Source organism: Schistosoma mansoni, chromosome W (genome assembly GCF_000237925.1).
Source record: "Schistosoma mansoni strain Puerto Rico chromosome W, complete genome".
Taxonomy (NCBI): Eukaryota; Metazoa; Platyhelminthes; class Trematoda; order Strigeidida; family Schistosomatidae; genus Schistosoma; species Schistosoma mansoni.
This window is the reverse complement of record NC_031502.1, coordinates 5,863,822-5,885,422: the sequence shown is the minus strand read 5'-3', so window position 1 is coordinate 5,885,422 and position 21,601 is coordinate 5,863,822. Positions and strand designations below refer to the sequence as shown.

Here is a 21,601-nt window from a genome sequence, read left to right as displayed (position 1 = left end):
GTTCTTTTAGTGATTTAAAATGTTAGGAAGTTAATATGCTTCTCTGCTTTGGTCCAACATTATGAAATTGGTGTGCTATATCCACCGGTTTAGCTTTACACCAAGACATTAATCGGGAATGGTTATCCTCGTAAATTTATCAATACATGGAAAGTTCAGGGCACAGTGAGACCTACTGTAGCCTTGGTACAGAAAAAGCCTGTCTACATCACCTTACCATTTAGAGGTGATTCAAATAGCCTTTCATTGAAACAAAGTCTTAAATCTGTCATCAACAAAACGTATTGTGCAGCGAAGGTCATAATCAAAGAAAGAACGAGGTCCATGCTTCATTCGAAACCTAGACGACATGAAAATGATTGTGTCACATCCCACTGCGTTTACTAATTTAAATGTGTGTGTGTGGTCACACATACATAGGGAGTAGCAATGGTGATCTGAAAATTAGGGTGGGTGAACATGTCCCTTGACATCCAGCTGATGAGTCCCAAATAGTACGAAACGCGCGTCAAGCTGGATTCCACTGCTAGCCACTATCCATCTCTGCTTACCATGCTTGTGAATTAAGGCTATATCGAGGCAATACGCATAGTATGCACATATGCCAATTAGAGACTGACCAGTTGCAGTCCTAACACATCGATGGGAAGATTCAAACAAACAATACTAAGTGAACTTATGTACCAAAATGGTTGCAAAAACAAATAGAGTCGAATGACCCAATAAGAGTAGAGGATAAACATCCATCATCCTCTATTGCCAAACATATAATCGAAACAGGTGATAAGATTGATGTTAACTCGGATTTCGTTGTGTTGTTTAAAAGTGTAAAAGGGCGTATACTGAGGTTTATTGAAGCCTTAGCCATACAGGAAAATTCAAACCCCCTTTGTGTATTCAAAAACAGTTTGTTCTCTCCTTAAACCTACCCTGGTAATATAGGCTTATTAACCAGAGTGATTAGGTGTTAAATTGTTTTCACCATATTATTTTTATCATTATTATCCTTGTCTACTCTTACTCTCCCCCTCCATTCTCAGTCTAGTTGACTTTTTATTTTTATAATAATAATATATATATATATATATATTCTGAAAATAATATTTACAGAATTCACACCAGTTTATAGGCATGATCAGATTGATATAAAAAGCAACATTTAATGTAGAGAACAAACATGAAATATAAGGAAGTTTTATGTTTGCTGGTTTAGTAATTGATAAGTAGTTTATATATGGCATATATCACGGCAAGCCAAACCTTGTTAAGCTCCATGCTGATACAATTTTGAATATTGCTCAGCTCATGTGGAGAAAATGAATACACCACCTTAAGATCGTCTGCATACAAAAGGGACTTACCCACACTAAAACACTCACAAATATCATTAATAAAAACTAAAAACAGCAAAGGACCTAAGACACTACCCTGAATTACCCCACTTCTAACAGGGACGGCATTCGACAATGAAGAGTTGATTTTAACTATTTGATGTCGATTGCTGAGGAAGGAATCAAACCAGGCTAGTAATGGGTTTTGGACCCCTCCTATTATGCTGCTCTTCACTACATGGGTTTGTTCACCCCGACAATTGTTCAGTGACTCTAACTGATTTATATTTCACTTCATGCCGTCAGGTCAACCAATCAAGTGAACTCCACTTGTCTCGAAAAGTGTTTCTAAGTAACATTTATCCCAGTTACCGAATTCCCGGGAAATTCTGTGAGATTTAGGGGAAACTTTAGGCCTTTCCCCAATGTCATATGAAAATTTCCCCAAACGTTTTGATGATGTCCCAAAATGACTTGAGATTCTGAAGAAAAACCATATAACGGAAAATTAACTGACATCTTGTCGTGTAACCCCAAGATGTTTTATTCCAGGCTCCTCGAAATTCCCCAAAAACTGATAAAAGTTTACCCCGAAATCAGGGGATTGGGATTGTATAGTTGTTGTCATCATTTTGGTATTTATTATACAGTTTTGCTGCGAAAACCATTTGTCGGCCATTCCTTATTCATAAATAGCCTGTTTTGCTCATATCACCAATGCTTGTTTTGATATGTCAGTATTTGCTTTATATATTCCCAGGTCTTTTATTGGGTTCACTACACTTTTTTCAATAGTTGCGGTACTTTGTTGGCTGGGTCACGTAGCATTTTCATAATTGCGATGTCGGCGTTGCATGATTTTCTCCGGAACTTCAAGAAAGTCCCACAAACAATGAAAGAAATGTTTGCTGCAAATCCCAAAAGATTTTCGGAATTCAGGTTACTGCTATATATGTGCTCATTGTCTCAATTCTAGTCAAATTTTGAGTCTTCCTGGCGGTACTATTCTGTTGGACTACTCAAAAAACTTAATTGACACTCAAAGTTTTGACCAGCTTATCAAACTGGTATATCCATATATTTTTCTTATTACCATTTTAGGCTAAAGATAGTAATGTTGAAAAAATGCGTGATGACATGATGGAAGGGCGAAAAATTAATTTCACGGAAGATAGAGCCGTCCTTCATATAGCTCTGCGAAACCGATCAAACGTTCCAATCATGGTTGATGGGAAAGATGTAATGGTTCTTTTATATAACCATTTAACTAGGTGATGCCGGGAGTTAACGCAGTTCTTCAACACATGTCTAAGTTTTGCGATTCTGTTAGATCTGGAGAGTGGAAAGGCTACACAGGCAAGCAAATAACAGACGTTGTTAATATTGGTATCGGTGGTTCAGACCTTGTGAGTTTCTGTTTTCTCCACACCTCACTTTTAATTATAAATTTACTTGTCAAGTAAATGTTGAGTGGTTAGTACGTGTTGCAAAAGATTCTTTAAGAAAATCATTGAATAATTTCGTACCGCTTCAATCACCTTTGATGCTATCGGGATTACTATTACTCTCAGTCGTAAGTGTTTAACAGCCTCCAAGCGTTCTTATCTGAAGAATAAATAAATACTCCAGATACATACCTTTTCTCGGGGCTTTGAATGAAATTTCTTAGTGACCATAATAAAGTAGTTTTGTTTCCTCCTACTGTAAACGATTAGTCCATGTAGCCAGAGTCCACCCATATGACATTGATAGCTTTTTTTCCTACCTGTTGAAAAACTGGTGAAAGATACTAGTGTTATACTAATTACACAAATAGTGGGATGATTTAGGCTGTAATATGTAATGCTCACGATTACACACTATCTGATTCATTAAAATAACTACTGTTTCTTGGGACTCATCCACTTGTATCACCGCTTCATTCCTGGTTGCGCAACTATTCTACACTTTTCAGCTAAAATCATCCATTAGTTTAAAATCATTTAGAACTTTCTAATTTGTACCGTTGCATTAAGTACATTAAATATTAAGGACCTCGTTCTTTTCTTTTTAAAGCTTCGTGATAATAGTACCTGGCAGCGTAGAAATGCTAATAATATCTACTTGTAAAGACGTCGAATAATCTTATCACACTTAAACGAACGTAATTGCTTTGCATACTCAGCTGAGTAAGGTAATGTAGAAATAAATGGGAAAGTGAATACATTTTAATGAAGCAGAAAGGGAGGTGAAAAGAAAAGGCCACCGTAAAGTGACGCTTCCCCTAGATTTGTATTTTCATCATTTGTATCTACTTTTCTTCTTCTTGTGATGCCCTTTTTCTTTTGTCTATTTTAAGACTTTTGATTATGGACTATTACTAAATTATCTTCTAATGTGAGACCACAAAACTACAGTATTGCAGGTGAAAATGGCTCTACAGAACCATAGTTGTCAATCTAGAGTTGGGTAGCAGCAGTACTAATCTTAAGGTGCGAAATGAATTACAGTGCGTTAACATGAAACTGTTCTTAAAATTCGGCGATGGTGGTACTGTGCGATTGGACAGTGCAAGCTCCAGGATGATAAGATGTGGCATTCCCAGCGGTACTATGAAATTTTATTATATGTAGCCATTTACTTACATATAATTACTCTAACAGTGAAAGCCATGGGACTAGGCTTTATGCATTTGCGGTAACAGTCCTATTTAACTAACGGGAAAATATTTAAGTTAGGTTGATACCGGCTACAGTGTTTCCAAATAATGTTATCGGTCATATAATATATATATACCTGAAATATACAGTGAGTACTAGCAGTTATTCAGTCCCACCATTTCTTCCAATTTTCCGTAAAACACCTAGTTTAATTGAAGGATATTAGATATACTGGTTTGTGTATTACCGGTTGATAACGGATCAACACAGGTTATCAGTCAAAGAGCGATAGATTCATCTAGAGTAATTGAGTATGTAATGACCTGTGGTATTGTCTCAGTTAATCATTTAGTATCTTGGCCTCAGAATGTACTACTCTTGCAACATAGTTCTCTTCTATTTTTCCCTAGTCCTCTGAATCATTTACCCTTTGTACCAGAACACGAAATAATTCAGTGAATTCCTAAAAACACTTTTCATTTCAACCTTAACGAACGTTGTTTAGAGGTATGTGCTCTGGTCCTTTTCTTTGGCTTTGATAACTCAGCTATACTGCTTTCCACCTGCATATGTCCTTATAGGAAAGGCACACTTAAAAGTAAATCCAGACTTCCATCAAAACTTGTTCACAGTCTGAAACATAGAATATAGGTTAGATTCATGGTAGTTCTAGACTTCTGGAGAATAAGCATCAGTGTTTTAGTTACTTTCAGTACCCGTATCCTAAGGAGTCTGCTCCCAAAGTTAACACCCAATATTGGCCGACCAAAACCAGGAGTAAAAGCCTTCTATCGGACAAATAAACATACCCCACCTTATTATTCTACTTTTTGCTGGTCACTAGACGGGAGTATTTCTATCTGTTCTCATCTATAGCGAGTTCATTGTGGGCTTTGCTGATAAATCTTAGTTATGTGGATTGGTAACAATGTTTCCCTTTAGTACAGACTAAAAAGTATAACAATTAGCCTACAGAATACTAAGTAACTGTCCTCATACTTACAGTAGTTTAATATTTTGATGTGACTTATTCTTATTCTGTATTGCTTCATAAAACCATCATCCCTACAATATTTTGGAATCCTAAAAGTCTCATTAAGAAACTTCATGATCTCCTTTAGAAACCTAGGGGCTCAAACGTATTAGTCGTGGCGGGCTATCTTAATGCTTAAGTCCGTGGACTAGGTAAACTTTGAAAACACTTAGATGGGTCTCAGGTGGTATCTCAGCCTAATGAGCAGATAACGGCGACCATCTACTGCAATTCTGTTCAAACAGTCGATTTTTTATGGTAAGCACAAACTTTAAGCATAAGGAGAGACACCATCTAACCTGGCGACCCTACCATTGACACATCTATGAATGCAAATAGATCACATCTCCATTAGCTACCACTAGAGAGGGTGTATAGAAGACTTTTGTTTCTACTTAAGTATATGTTTGGATTGCAATCATGCTATTGTGAGAGCACGCATTTCTATGCGCTTTAATGGACGAGGCATGACAACTTGAGTCGATGCATATATGTGCCACTCAAATATAAATTAGAGAGTAAAAAGATCAAGGATGTATCCAGGGAAAAATTAGCTAAACACCTTATCGATCGTAAAGAAATAGTTCATGTTGAATATGCCTAAAAAGATGTCCAAGCAGTGATATTTATCAAGACCTAAAATTGAAAAGTTAGTAAAGATCGATAATTAATCTAAAACGATGTATAGCAGGAAAACCCAATGGTCTGAACATAGAGGTCTGTAGGTTTGGTGGTCTAGTTTCATCAGTGAAATTAACCGAGAGATTACCAAGTTTCCTACGATGCCCTGGTACGGCCGAGAGTGGGGAGAGTCCGCTCTCCCTCTCGAAATGCTCTCACATGGCCAGCGAATATATAGCCTCTGCCAGGGAAGTCCTACTCACTGCCTTCTCGTGGTGGGGGTGTTGTTTACGAAATTGAGAGGACGAAAAGCGAATGTCTGGCGCTTTAACCGGGTTGGTGGACATGGAGGGTCCACCAAGGGGAGTTGGAAAACCCTGATTCCAAACCAATGGTGCACATGGGCTCCAGTATCCTGATGGAACGAATGGCGTATGAACCTATTGTTGGTCACGGGCTACCATGGGACTGCATCTCCTTACGATGCTCCACTGCCTTGTGGATCAGACCTTTAGGTCAAAGGCTCGGGGTGTGGCCCCCTAAGAAAACCACCTGCTTCAGTCTGGGTACCTGGGTAGTATCACAGCCCTCACACAAATCGAATGAGATTTGTGAGGCGCATATTTATCTGGTGCTTCCTTGTACCAATATTTATGTGTTTAAACAAATAAATATTGCCAACATTATGCTACTATACGTATGTGTCACACCGAACCATTATCAAATTAACTTATTTATACCATTCACAAATTGTTTATTCAAAAACAAAGAATATTTGAGCGAACAATTTTCGATAACTTCATCATTAGGCTCTACAGTTTTAAGTCATAATTATTGTGATATTTTACGAAGGTCAAAATAAGGCGTGCATTAATCAGTTTGACAATGTCATATGTTAAAAATGGAGGACGTGTGCATCTCTTATGATATGAATACTTCAAAATTGTGTTATTTGTAAATTAGCGAGGTCATTTAATAAGGGTCAGAATGATTTGTAATGAAGTGTCAAGTTATGGTCAACATAACAGTAATATAACGAAATAAAAAAAATCATGTGAATAAATTACATAGTAGGAGGATTTCGTCTTGTCAATCGAGGTAATAATATCAATAACAATAACATTGTGTGAATATAGTATGTAATAAAAGAGGTTTTGTCAAGGTAATTGTTGAAGTATCGACAAACAAGAGCTGTTGAACTGTTTCGATATTGTCCACTCAGCTATTAAGTTCACCAGGAAGAGGAAAACGACAATGGTATAGCTATTTTTGATGTCTTACTCTTTAGAATGGTAGACGGTTCTACAAAAAGAAATGTATTTGGAAAGAATACATGGGCAGGTGTATACCCATTTTCATAGCTTTACACCCCTTCATTACAAAATGAATTCGGTTAAATGACTCAGCCGCAGAACTAAACTATTATGTTCTGAGGATAATGCAGATAGCGAACTAGATAATCTGAAGAACACATTACGGAATAACAGCTATCCAGATAAATACGTCAGAAATTTTTCTATTAGAGCGTAATAAAAAGGAGGGGGCTTTGACACGGTCATTAAAAACCCCCTTTATCTGAAACTGGACTTTAAAGGGGACATGGCTGGTGATATTCTAACATGTCGACTCAAAATATCTGCTGATAGGACATTTCACGCCCCCAAGTTACACGTAGTCTAGATAAATTAACAGCGCCATTCTTCCTCAATTGGTAGATGGTGAACATATTAAAAGAGATGAAGCTTCCTCTGTTTTATACCAAGTTTCAAACGAGCTAGATCATGGCTACTCTACGTAGCTAGAGCCATCTGGATCAACTCCAGGAAAATGAACTTATGTGTACAGAAGTATATTAAGCCTCTATGTTTATTTTGATCCACGACTGGATCACCGGATACCTAAACTGGGTATTATAAACCTCTTCCTACTTCCTTTTGTGTTTACATCCTTTAAAATATTCACATTCATCTATCCCGGTTCACACGAATTCCTTTTTGTCGTAATTGCCTTGAAAACACCTTATTACATATATTTATATGGTGTTATTGTTATTGATATTATTACCTCGATTGACAAGACGAAATCCTCCTACTATGTAATTTATTCACATGATTTTTTTTATTTCGTTATATTACTGTTATGTTGACCATAACTTGACACTTCATTACAAATCATTCTGACCCTTATTAAATGACCTCGCTAATTTACAAATAACACAATTTTGAAGTATTCATATCATAAGAGATGCACACGTCCTCCATTTTTAACATATGACATTGTCAAACTGATTAATGCACGCCTTATTTTGACCTTCGTAAAATATCACAATAATTATGACTTAACTGTAGAGCAGTTGGGATGACCCTGCAATTTTCTCGCAAGCGACATGACAAGCTCAGGGGTCATCAAGGAGCACTTCAACTAATCAGCGATTAATTAGAAGTTATGTGAAGTTACTAAAATAACGAAAAGGGAAAAGTCACATGTGGAGATCCTGATTGGCTGATTTATACACTGCTACTATGTTTAGCAGTATTCTAGAACTTTCAGTAAAAACTCAAGGACTCTTAATTTACTATAAAATCCCTATATTTACTGTACATAATTGGACCCTGTAGTAAAGTGCTTCCCACACACTTTGTGACTTTTCTCTGGTCTTCAAGTCGGTGTGTAGTTCTAGCTCGGGGGTACGGAACTAGCTTAGGGAAGCGAATATAGCGTTCACAATCGGCCAGACGTAACAAGAGCCTAATGATGAAGTTATCGAAAATTGTTCGCTCAAATATTCTTTGTTTTTGAATACTTGCCAAACGTAGTTACCACTCTGTATTTGGAATTTTCATCGGTTTTCTGTTGTGAAGGTGCAACTAGGATGGTTAAGTGACCACGTAACCTTAACCAGAAATTGTTTTTCTTTATATAGTTATCAGGAGTGTGTAGTAACATTTACTCTAGCACATTTGGAGGGCCTCGTGCCTATCTGTACAAATATGAAGTTGTTAGGTATTTTACTTCGGTTTTAGTAAGTTAAATGATTTTTAAAAGCCATACAGTATGATATTTTCGTTTCATTTAATTTGATTTTTCAGGGTCCAGTTATGGTTACAGAATGCTTGAAACCTTATGCATCACATATTCGGGTACACTTCGTTTCAAATATAGATGGAACACATATTGCGGAGACATTAAAGAAAGTAAATTCAGAGACAGTACTGTTTATCATCGCCTCCAAGGTAGGCATCCTCTGAGTGTCAGACACTCGTTATATAATTTTAAAATATTATTATGAAACGTTTTACTTGTTTTCCAATAGCTTAGCCAAAAGTGGAAAATCCATTGATGAAGTTTCAAATCTTCATCAACCAAGGCGTTTAGAACATATGTGATGCATACCGAACCAACGCTTACCTCGATGCGCAATGTGGGCCAGTGTGGAAGTAGATTGAAAAAAATAGCTAATGGCGAACAAACCAAAATGCTATATCAGTTCATGTAGTCATTGGTGGTTAGTTTGTCATGTTAATAGATGCAAACTGCCTGGTTAAAGTCTGTGTGATAGCTGCGCTCATTGGCTGGAGAGGAGTAACACGCTTCACGTTAGGTCACAATGACACGGATCCATGTAACATAGGTCGTATTTCTTCATACATACTTTTTTCATTACTTTCCTTTGACCCGCATTCCCAGCCTTCAGTTTGTTTTCAATATTATTGCTGCTGCATCATTTCGATTCCTTCGCTAATGTTGTATTTCGAATTGAGGCAACATACATTTGTACTGGGGTTTACGTTAATGACAACCGACTAACTTTCTAATAACTTATAAGATCATGTTTGCGATTCTATTTCTCTTCATAAGATCATCTATGGCTAGAACTCAAGTTTTGTTTTTTATGTTCCGATCTGGATGTTGTCTTACATACATCTTAGATCATCACGCTTTTATTTTAATTTTATGGCTTGTATAACTGGTCTAACTAAACACTTTTCTTTTTTAGACCTTCACTACCATTGAAACGATGACCAATGCTAACTCTGCCAAAGAATGGTTCTTAGGACATGCGAAAAATGTAGGTAACAGTCGGTAATGTATTAGGATTCTCCGTTAAATTTTCTCTTCAAGTAATCAGTTTTCGCTGTTAGGTGATTCTTTATCTGATGTTGATTAAGTATAATACTTCATAGATTTGATGTAACATAATACTTAAAAGTGGCATCATATGGTAATTACAAATAGTAATGCAAGTTGTTTACATTTTACCCTCTTTCACAGGTTTCTCACGTGGCCAAGCACTTTGTCGCCTTGTCAACTAATGCAACAGAAGTCTGCAAATTCGGCATAGCGCCAGAAAACATGTTTGAGTTTTGGGATGTAAGTCTGCCTCAAATTACTATGAATATTATCCTGAAAATTTCTTAAGTAACTTGTTTATTTCAGTATTTCTGTAATCTCGATAGTTTCTTTAAGCCGTCGATATATATATTTATAGTAGTCAGGTCTGTGTACTAAATTAGACTTTGGTTCTTTGTGAAATGTGCGTTTCTGTTTATTTATTATTCCCCAAAGTTGCCCAGTCCAATTGTTATTTTCAATCTTTCTGATCAGAGCCAATTAAAGTGACATGTATCCATAAACTCTGATTTGAGCAAAAAACTGTTTATATCCTTTCAAACGCCTTTCAATGATAAAAATTTCTTCAAAGCCTATCTGACGGTGAGATCAAGTGTCGTCTTTATTTTGGAGAGCGCTACAACAGTTGAGGCTCGGTATACATATCTGTGTCCAAAAACATATCTATGGGTAACTATTCGGTCACTAACTTTTTAATCAGGTCTGAAACCTGCTTTGATTTCTCAGACTAGTTGTATCCTAGTCCCATTTAATTGTCTTAAAATTATGGATATGAGTAAATTAGATACTCTCAGTTACCTCCGAAATAATCTATGTGAACATTCTTCACTTTGAAAAATTCCTTCGTCGCAACTTGTATCCCTCCATATTTTTATGAATGAACTGAAATTTCTGTTTACCTCTTCTAATTGTTGTAGTGGGTTGGAGGTCGTTACTCATTATGGTCAGCCATAGGTTTATCTATAGCTCTTTACGTAGGTAAGTTGTCATGTAGTTATAATTTATAATCCGCTTCGTTATTAAACTAATATTGTGTATCTTTTTGTGAGAAATGGTGATTTAATGGTGCAAACACTTTCAGTGTAAAATTAAATTTTCTTATGCTATCAGTAGAGTACAAGAATTTATTCTCAAATAAAACATTTCATGTACAATTTGCCATGTTAAACCAAAATAGTCCTTACATAGAGTTAATTTAGACTGTTATATATTTTAAAAGTTGTAGATAGGTGACCATACTCATCACCGTTTTCTCCATTATCAACCAAACTATACAAGAAAGTCCTAGTGACTGTTAACTTTTTTTTGGAGACATTTATTTTATTAATCTCTATCAGTAAACTGAATATTCATCTGATAAATCGCCTTGACCCATTACTTTTTATTTTTGTCTCGTTTATTCACTAAGCACTAACAATCAACATCTATGCTTATAACGTTCGCATTTATAGTAGTATAGACTTTCTTTATCTACTAAGGTATGGAGAATTTCATTAAATTATTGGAAGGAGCTCATGAGATGGATAAACATTTCAAAGAGACGCCATTGCATAAAAACGTAAGTTGCTATGTTATAAATTTCTTTATTGATACTGCTCTAAATTATCATTACTCCGAGTAGAAATTTATAAATTATATGTGATCTGATATTCCTGAATAATAAGGACAAATATGAGAGCAAATTTGTAATGAAAGTATTGAAGTCAGTTTAAAACTATATAATTTACAATATCTATGTTTATAAAACCGTTGCTATATTCTATAGTCATGTAAAATAAACAGAAAATAACCCCCGACTAAATGTAGTCGCTCTTAAAGAAACGAGACATTTTTCTTGAAATTCACTTGTCAACAAACGACCATGTCATCGGTGCAACTATTATTTTGGTGTAGGATTAAGAAGTGGTCAAAAAAGCATTGCACAAAACCAATCAAATAAATAGTACTTCAAAGTTCAAATATAAGGATGGCCATCTTTAAAATTAAATTCCACATCACTTCTTTTACGCAAAATTTTCACCGATTGTTTCATTGTTTCATTTTTATCAGCCGAAATTGGTATCAAAGCGTTATAAGAACATACATGTTTTAGTGTGTCATAGTTGTTAATGGATCATCTTTGATAGATAATCTCCCTTACGCCTATTACCTCTCGTGGAGGAACATTGGTCGCCCACCAGCATTCTCCATCGAACCCTGTCCTGGACAATCCTTCCCAGTTGTTTCCAGATTCTGTTTATTCTTTTGATGTCTGCTTCCAATTCCCGTAGCAATGTGTTCCTTGGTCACGGTGTTAATATTGTTAGAACTTTGATTTGGGACGTTAGTTTAAATAATCTACCAGCTGATGAGTACAATTTTCGTTAGTGAAGAAATATTGCTTTATTGAAAGTGATGAGTTATTAAATTCTATTAAAACTCTCCTTTCACACTAAAGAATCCAGTGCATTAAGAAAGAATTCAGTTTCAGATTACATTTGAATATTTAACTTCTCCAAACTTTATTTTTCTAATAACGCTAATACGAAGAAACAAGGAAATCAATTCATAAACCTCGTGTTCACGTATTAAAAAATGTATGTCAGAATTAAAATGAGCTAATGTGTTTTAATAATGTTTATTTATTTATTTAAACATATAAACGTTGGTACAAGGAGGTACCAAATATATATGTGCCACACTTTATTCGATTTGTGTGAGGTCCGGAATACTACCCGGGTGCCCAAACCGAAGCCGGCGGTTTTCTTAAGGGGCCACACCCCAATAATGTGTTATGTGAGCATTCATTCAAATCCACTTGTCATCCTCTTATATTACTAACTTTAAACCATTCAATTTATTCCAAACTTCATTAACTTAATCTTCAATACGAATGTGAATAATAGTGGCTTCTGATATTGACACACTGTGTTAACATAGTTAAAAAGATATAAATATAGTTTAAATTTAATTTAACAAAATAATTGTTAGTTAACCACTATACCATTTACAAACTGTTAATCATATTATACAAATTGTCAACATATATTTCATATATTTAATTTTAGTCAGTAAACTTGGCAAATCAGTATGATTAATCTGATATTTATTATTATTTTATCCAATTATTCGTCAATTTTTGTTAATGTGTGATTATAGAAATGCATAGATTAGGTATTTTATTATCAAAAATTCAATAGTAATTCACTAAACTTATATCCAAATAGATACAAACAACTAAGGGATTATCCTTATTTTCGTTTCGAATACCTATCCATATCATTAGTAGATGTTTCAATAGTTTGTAAACTACACTGCCAGATATTTTGTTGATGAGGTCATAATTTAAATCAATATAAGACGTTTAATGTATGATGACCAGAGTTAGTATGACTTGAATCAACGTGAGTTATGAAACTAAAATTAGTGTCTATCATAACATTACTTGTTTCTTACTATAGCAGATATCACCTGCCAAAGTAAAAATATCATGGATACTACTGATAAGTAAATACATGAGTGTAGAATTTCCAATGTAGAAGACATTGTGATAAGGCGTGTGATCCTATCAATGGAATTCAATCACATCATCGTACATGATACACTTCAACTAAAATTGATTGAAGAGTTAGCAGATAACTATTCAATACTGAAAACTAATCCTCCACAGTAGTTGTACATAACACAATTTACCTCTACTCGGAGGTAGACTACTAGATTAATGATTCTTGGTGTAAGATTTTGGTAGTATTCTTTCCTCCATGGTGTTAACAATTTACTAACAAGGACAAGAATGTAAATCTTTCGGTAGCACCAATATTTGCTTAAGTAGATTTCGTTAAAAGGTAAACGATTATGCCTTAGTCAACAGCTACTGGACATAACACTGATTACCTGTCAACAATTCGACGAACAAACTACTGGCTTCATTTATATTTGTATGTTTTCAAATTTTGTTTATCCTTCTTTAACTTGGTCCTTGAAAATGTATATTTTTTGTCATATAAGAGTACGTTAAATCTTCTGAAAATGAAAAATGACTTACAGGTTGTTATTATCCTCTTCGTGGTTTTTGAATTTTTAAAGTTAACAGACCATTTAGACATATCCCGGCTTTCAGTTTTTATACCATCCAATCTCTTCATGTTCATTTTGACCTGATATGGCTTGCTGATTAAAATCAAACATGTTGTTAACCGCAACATGTTTTTTTCTGGATTCCTGTGTTTATTTACAATTTATAGTATCATTTTTTATGTCTAACTATAGAAGTAGTTTTACAAACTAATAAATATCATATCTTACTGTACAGCTTCCCGTCATCTTAGCTGTGTTAGGTGTTATGTATATCAATATTTATGGCGCAGAAACTCAAGCAATTCTACCATATGATCAATATATGTCACGCTTTGCTGCATATTTTCAACAAGGTGATATGGAATCAAATGGGAAGTTTGTTAGACGTGATGGCAAAGAAGTTGATTATTCCACTGGTCCCATAGTTTGGGGTGAACCAGGAACAAATGGTCAACATGCATTTTATCAACTTATCCATCAAGGCACACGCTTAATCCCATGTGATTTCTTGATACCAGTTCATACACACAATCCAGTTCAAGGTGGCTTACATCATGAGGTTAGTGTCGTATTTATACATGCTGCTGATATTTACAGTTATATGAGTTCCTCTGAAGTAATTTTTCTCGAATCAGTTCCAGCCAATTTGTTTGAAACCATCAACAAAAGGTAGTGTGGGAATAGCTAGACACTTCATTCCTGCAACTATAAAATGTGAGTTAGCAATAAGTGCATGTCAATAAATTCCTTGAGGTTTACGAAAATAACAAAACACGTATATTTATCACAAAGCGATTGCTTTTTTTTCTGTATACCCCTAATCACCTAGTTATACATCCTCTTCAACCCTATTTTAGTAGTCCACATTCTGTACAATGATCCATCCGATTACAGGAAAGTTCAGGGCTTATGGTCAAACCTTCTATGGTAGTTTTAAATATTTGTTATCTTCCTCTTGTTATAATTAATCTTGTTCTGCAAGGTGAGTGGCTATCAAATGTACATGATGCAAATTGAGTGCCTTAGCATACAATAGTCTGTCACAGAATAAAACTAGTATTGATAATCCCATACCTACAGTGAGAAAATTTTGTGGTTGTAAATTTTATTGCATTCATAACAACTTTATCATAAGTTTCGCCTTTCTTACGGGAAAAATATTCACTGACAAAACACTCATATCTTTCAAACCTACTTCAAATTAGTAATACATTCCTTTAACAAAATCTGTTCACATCATAATGGCACTCTGTCCTTAAAATTGCGTCTCAATGGATTAGGCATTCGGTCTCTCAATAACTGAATTCCTTGTTTGAATTTTTTCAGTTAAAAAATTTAAGTGACATCTCCATTTCACACATATTTAACAGTTAAAACTTGTGTGATAAAGAAAATATTGATTACGCCAAAACTTGTTCAGAATATATTTTATCAGTAAGTCATAAGCAACGTAGAATCCGGAGCAAATATACATTAGCCTAGGTTACCATATCACATCAGGACAACATAAAAAAATATTAATAAAATGGACAGTAAATGAGTCCATATAATATAGTTGCATTGATAATCAGCAAGACCAATCACTGAAAAAAGACCTTGTGTAGGAATGAATACTGGAATTCCTGGTCTAAACGAATATACGGAATGGCTAGATCTGTATCATGTCACCCAACGTTTCCAACCACTGATCGCTGTTATCGCACGTACTCCAATCGAGTAGACTGCATCTACCAACTTGACTTGAGTCAACCGTCAATGACTTCATGGACTGATGTCACTTATTGGTTTCCCCACCCCTAGCTTTTTGTACATCGAAACAGTTTTGCCTTTCTGTACAAAAAGTCCATTAATTCAACTAAGTTCAAAATCTATTCACTTTGAAATGCCATTCAAAATTAATAAGAACTTTCGGTTCATATCAAACAGAATGTTCGCAACATCAGTGCCAAAGTTGGTTTCAAGAAATTTAAAGTTAGTTGTACAATATATTTTCAATCTCAGATCTGGCTTATGTAATCATTCTAAGAAGTATAACAAGAAACATTTAGTCCTAGAGAACGATTTAAGAAATTAGTACTCTATACTATACGGTCTTTTTCGAATATTATTGTCATTATTTTTTCCTATTTAATAGATCTCTTTCACTTTTCATGTAAAATAAACACTTTAATAAGTAAAACATATAACACGATTGTTCGAAGTGTAACGCTCAAATAAATCACATTTTTTTCGAAAATCAAATATTTGTCATTGACTTATGTATCTTTATATGATAAATTAAATGCTTTAGGTGTCCATGTTGTACAGATTGCGGGTTATCTTCAGGCTCAAAATGTCTATATTTAATTTAACAGTCCTACAAGGTTTTGTGACGAGAGTAATTTGTGTACATTCTCTTAAAGGCTTTGTGGTTTTCATTATTCGTCCATACGTTTTACTGTTGAGTAATAACTTATTTTCAAGTTCAAGTTTCCCGATCAACTATTTTTATTCGGCAGATTTTTTTCGCAATTTCGATTAATCACTGAGACTAACACTAAGTTCTCTGAATGTTTTCGTCTTCTTCCAGAAAACTGATGGGTGTAGAGTAGTCAATGCCCCCGAAAATTCGTAATTAGTTTTATAGAATTTCCCATTTTTTCACCAGCTACTATTTTTCTTCTCTATTGAGATGATGAGAAATATTTGTAGTTCAGAATGAGGGTTTTGAAGGTATTTGTTCTTTGAGCTGAATCGTGAAGCATTCGTTGTTTTCAATAATGTCCACACACAATCATGGACAACAACTAGTCATATTCTGTATCAATATAATAAGCGGCCTATCAGTTGTACAAGAATCCTAATAACACGTTGTTTATTCGTGTTCTGATATCAGAAAAAGAACATGAAAACTTCATGATTAAATCATCCAGGACATAGAATACAATATGCCTCTAAAATTCCTGTGGACTGTTTGTGAGGCTACTGAAAGTTTTCTCTAGTCATTGTGTAGAACAGTGGTCGTTAGAATTATTAATCTTATCTATCAAACTAATGTTGATCTCATCGAATCACCAGTAGTTTTTAAGGTATTCCACTTTAAAAAAAAAACTATTAAGGACATTCATGTAAGCTATGCAGATATATAACAAACATATATTTAAACTTTATAATTAACATGCTCTCCTCGAAAGATCTATACATATTAATTGTCTGTCTTCAAACTGTTTTGTTCGATTCCTCCTTGTAGTTATTGAAACGTCTCATTTCATTTAAGGTTTTAACTCTCTTTATCATTGACAATAATTGTATTATATCAATTAATTCACCTATTAACATTCTTAAGTATTTTCTAAATAATTCTTTATTCTATCTACTAATTTAGATTCTCCTATCTAATTTTTTGGCTCAAACTGAAGCTTTAATGACTGGCAAGACAAAAGAAGAAGTTCATAAGGAATTGTTTGCTGCTGGAGTTACTGGTGACATGTTAAATTCACTTGCATTGCATAAAAGTTTCAAAGGTAATCGTCCATCTAATTCCATTGTGTTCACCAAATTGACACCATATATTTTGGGTGCTTTGATTGCTATGTATGAACATAAGATATTTGTTCAGGGAATTATATGGAATATTAATTCCTTTGATCAATGGGGGTAAGTTATCGCTTGATTTATGTATATTTTGTTGATTTATGTGATATGTATATTTTTAAGCATACTTACCCAAATGCACTGGTACGGTCGAGAGTGAGGAGAGTTCGCTCTCCTCTATTCCCACTTCATGTACTCCCATTTTTCAACTTATGCAGCATCTTGCCCATGGTGGAAACTCTGTTCTATCTAAACGATCTCCAGTCACTGTCTGGTCGAAAGTGAATGCTTCCACCGAATACGTATACTGAACCAGTCTTTCTGAAACCACGTACACCATTCAAACTGACTTCCTTCAACGTTCGCACGCTAATTCAGATCAGATAACAGATAGTGCTGGCTATGTATTTAGAAAGTCTTAATATCGACGTTTGTTGTCTATCTGAGACCCGTATTCAAAACTCTGGTGAAGTACTACAAATTTGCTCTCCATCTATCGCTTCAAAAGGTTTGTTTTACTTGCGTTTATCCGGGGACGTTGGCGTTGGTGTCGCACCAAGTGCTAGAGCTGACGCAGCACTAATCGATTAGATTCCCATTAACAGTCGGTTATGTGCTGTTAGATTAGAAAGTTCCATCAAAGTGAGAAGAAATCGGCGTGAGAAACGGTGTCTTTTCGTCATCTCCGCTTATGCCCCGACAGATTGCAGCCCGGATGCAATCAAGGATGAGTTTTACCATCAGTTAACTGTTCTTCTCCAGAAAGCGCGTTCGACAGATATTGTAGTACTAGCCGGAGACTTGAATGCACAGGTCGGGCATCTAGGCACAGAAGAGGGTCTTTTAGATGGCCGATGGGGACTTGTTGGTCGCAGGACAGGTAACGTGGACCGTCTACTGCAACTGTGCACAGACCACAACCTGTTTCTGGCTAGCACTAACTTCTGGCACAGTCATCTCCGATGTGCCACCTGGCGTCTTCCCCCCCCTCTGCATCTCAAGCCTGGACTCAGATTGATCACATCGCGATCAGCTACCGCTGGCGTGGTTGTGTACAAGACTGCTGCTCCCTTTGGAGTACCTATCTGGACTCTGATCCATGCCCTGGTCTGCGCCAATCTTACCTTACGTTTCAGTGGCCAACGAATCGATCGTCATCAACGGCTTGATGTCGGTAAATTGGTTGCAACTTCTGTTGCAAGTAAGTATCGAACCGAGCTAGCTTCTAGGCTAGCTACAATCCTACCGAAAAGTATAGATGAGCATTGGTTGCAACTGCACGATGCCATGAAAATGGCGAGTGAAGCCGCTTGCGGCTTCGCAAAACGTCCCGCTTATAAGCACTGGGTTTCTTCAGACTCCTTACAACTGATCGAAGCCCGTCGGTCTTCTCCGGGTGACTTTCACTAGTAAACATTGTATACATTGTTATTACTTCAAATATGCCTGATTGCTTCTAGATAATCAGGATGATTATTTTACTTAAAGTTTATTTATTATACTTCTATAATCATATATGTATATAGATTTCTAATGAATTCCAAATAATACAATTAAAAGAGAAAACAATTTCCTTTCTCTTTTATTTATCATAAAAGTGTGGAACTGGGAAAAGTGTTAGCCAAGAAAATTCAACCAGAATTAACAACCAATGAAGTGATCACTAGTCATGACTCTTCAACAAATGGATTAATTGCATTTATTAAAAATCATCGAAAATAAAATCATCTTTGCCGAACGAAGAAAAAAGGAAAGACAACCGGGCATTATTAATAGATTCAATCGTAATCGTAATGACAATTTTAGTGAATAAATTCAATATTTATATTTGCTTTAATCTATTTCTTGATAGTTAGTAGTAAGACTATATTGAAGTAGGAAATTATTTTGATCTTGATCTGTGGGCCAACAATCTTCAATCACATGATTATTGATATTACTATTCGGATCTAAATAATTCTTAACTTCTAGCTATTTCGTCTTATCTATTTCCTTAGTGAGTAGTATAGTCTCTTCTGTGGTTTGTTTCTGGGTTTTTTTATTTGCTATACTATATACGTTTAATTAATTACATGAGAGTGCATGAATAAATTTTACTCTCATTTAATTTGTATACCTTTCCCTTACTTAATATCAATTTTGATGATGAAATATAGAAAATTTTATGAATTATTTTGTTGATTTTCAAATACAGAACATTTAGTAGACTAAAGCCATCTTCACAGTTAAATTTACGAATCGATCTAAGCTAGACCACTATTAGTCCTGGGTTTGAGTCCCACGTGCGGAGTTGTGGATGCACAGTCCTGAGGAGTTGCATACTAGGACGAAACGGCCGTCCAGTGCTTCCAGGTTTGTCATGATGATCGAGCTTAGACTCGTGAAGATACTGCAATCTCTACAAATCCCCATACTGAAAATTGTCTATTTAAATTGGCTGAGGGAAAAAACCTAGAACCAAAAGTTTCATTTCCATTTGCATAGAAATTCTCATACAAACTTTGCTCTATTAGACTAAAGAAAGTTTTAATCTCTACTTTCACTCGAAAAGTTATAAACTTTAACTCAGAAAAAATCTTTGACTCGTTTAGTCAATTCCATAGACAATTTGTATCCTTACGTTCTACAGATAGAAACATTGAACACGTAACAGTTATTTAAACATTGTTAATATACCTTATAGATAAGTGTTTGCGTATATTACTCTGAGGTTTGAAATTAATGTAACTGATAAGGTTCTTAATTGTCGTTTCAAGCATCATACACGTTCTCACTACTAGTATCCATAATTAAGACTTTTGGTACATTTGTGAGTATAGGATAAGCTACCTGTGTGTTTACTTAATTTTATGGCCTTTGACAGGTGTAATAAAATTCATTGACGTGTTAAAAAGTACCATGATGTGTCATAAAATCCATTGTCAGTATAGAGTTGTGGAGATTGCTGATTTGGTCGGGCAATATCGTGAATTGGATGAAGTTAGACAAAAATACTGGATCTTGGCCCAGTGGTTTAGAGGCCACGTGTTTGTGCGTGACCGCAAGTTCTGAATCAGAGTCCCGCTTGCGGGATCGTGGGTGCGCACTGCTGAAGAGTTCTATACTAGGACAAGACGGCCTTCCACTACTGTAAGGTTTTCACTGGTGGTCTAGAATTAATCAGTTCATGATCTCGAATGACATTTATTGAACTACACCTCTTTGATCATTGCAAGTTCGTGGTCGGATTCATACTTCAGTATGATTTATAAAATCGAGCGAAGTCTACTGAGAAATGTAAGCTTACATCAGTGCAATCAATAATGTATGCAAATCTGCTCCTGATTCTATTCGAGCTACGTCCAAACTAGATTGATCTTTTACTTTACCCAATCAATGTCCAAATTTCGCTACAACTTTTTGGTTATGATTAAGCTAACATTTCGTGTACAATCATTCACACTTTCTCAAGATTCTGTTATTAGAAATATAATGTATTGTATATCAATTACTTGGTTAAACTGATTTATTTTGATTTTCAACATTTAAATATGCTAAATCCTATGAATTATCTAATATTTCTATCCAAGTAAAATAAGATATAAACAGTCTTATGATGTTATGAAAAAAGCGCATACCTGTTTCGTCTCATAACTATCAACACACTATGACTGATTTCTTATGTAACAGTGTCCCTGAATAACATCTTATTCTATCATTGTAACATTTCATTCTCTATACTTTGTTTTATGTTACATGAACGTATGCATTTGCATTTAGAGCATACATGAAATCAATATTTTCTTTAAAACTGGCTAGTTATTGTTTCTCAGCTCCTCTCTATTTTAGTATTATGATTTATGTTAGTTATGACTGACTGGTTATTTGTCTTTGTGTTGTGTGTAAATAAATTGAACCTATTCATTATGGAAGCGTTAGCTATATATAATCTCACGTCAACTATTTATGTACAGAAATAATGAATCCAATTGCTTTGATGGTCGTAATACAAGTTCTCTTCAGTTCCTTTAGGTTTCATTTTCTTGTCTTGAATATACATAGTATTTTTTTTATCGTCCATCGTTCTACATCATAACATTCTTGAATGAAACTCAAGTTTTAATTCCTTATTGACAATAATTTCCATTTGTATACCTAAAATTATCACACCATAGTGTCAGTATGAAGTTTGTATCTGATACACTCACTTCAACCTGCAATAAAAGAGCACTGTGATC

The 21,601-nt window shown here is 35.0% G+C and overlaps 1 protein-coding gene across 1 annotated transcript; it reads left to right on the top strand.

Annotated features, from left to right (window-relative positions):
* The first annotated feature begins 2,112 nt into the window (after positions 1–2,112).
* Positions 2,113–19,555, top strand: Smp_022400 (putative glucose-6-phosphate isomerase). Its single transcript, XM_018800022.1, has 12 exons — positions 2,113–2,270; positions 2,308–2,398; positions 2,433–2,570; positions 2,603–2,737; positions 8,714–8,857; positions 9,622–9,693; positions 9,897–9,995; positions 10,673–10,733; positions 11,234–11,313; positions 14,047–14,370; positions 17,176–17,447; positions 18,983–19,555. The coding sequence occupies exons 1-12, from the start codon at positions 2,173–2,175 to the stop codon at positions 19,104–19,106; spliced, it is 1,638 nt and encodes a 545-aa protein (XP_018653877.1). The 5' UTR covers positions 2,113–2,172; the 3' UTR covers positions 19,107–19,555.
* Positions 19,556–21,601: the final 2,046 nt, after the last annotated feature.

Bases quoted from the DNA above. Each gene is read 5' to 3' on its own strand.
- Smp_022400 (XM_018800022.1), top strand. From the start codon at position 2,173: ATGTCGGCGTTGCATGATTTTCTCCGGAACTTCAAGAAAGTCCCACAA. The intron at 10,734-11,233 runs GTAAGTTGTCAT...TTATCTACTAAG, and splicing joins ATCTATAGCTCTTTACGTAG to GTATGGAGAATTTCATTAAA. The intron at 11,314-14,046 runs GTAAGTTGCTAT...CTTACTGTACAG, and splicing joins AGACGCCATTGCATAAAAAC to CTTCCCGTCATCTTAGCTGT.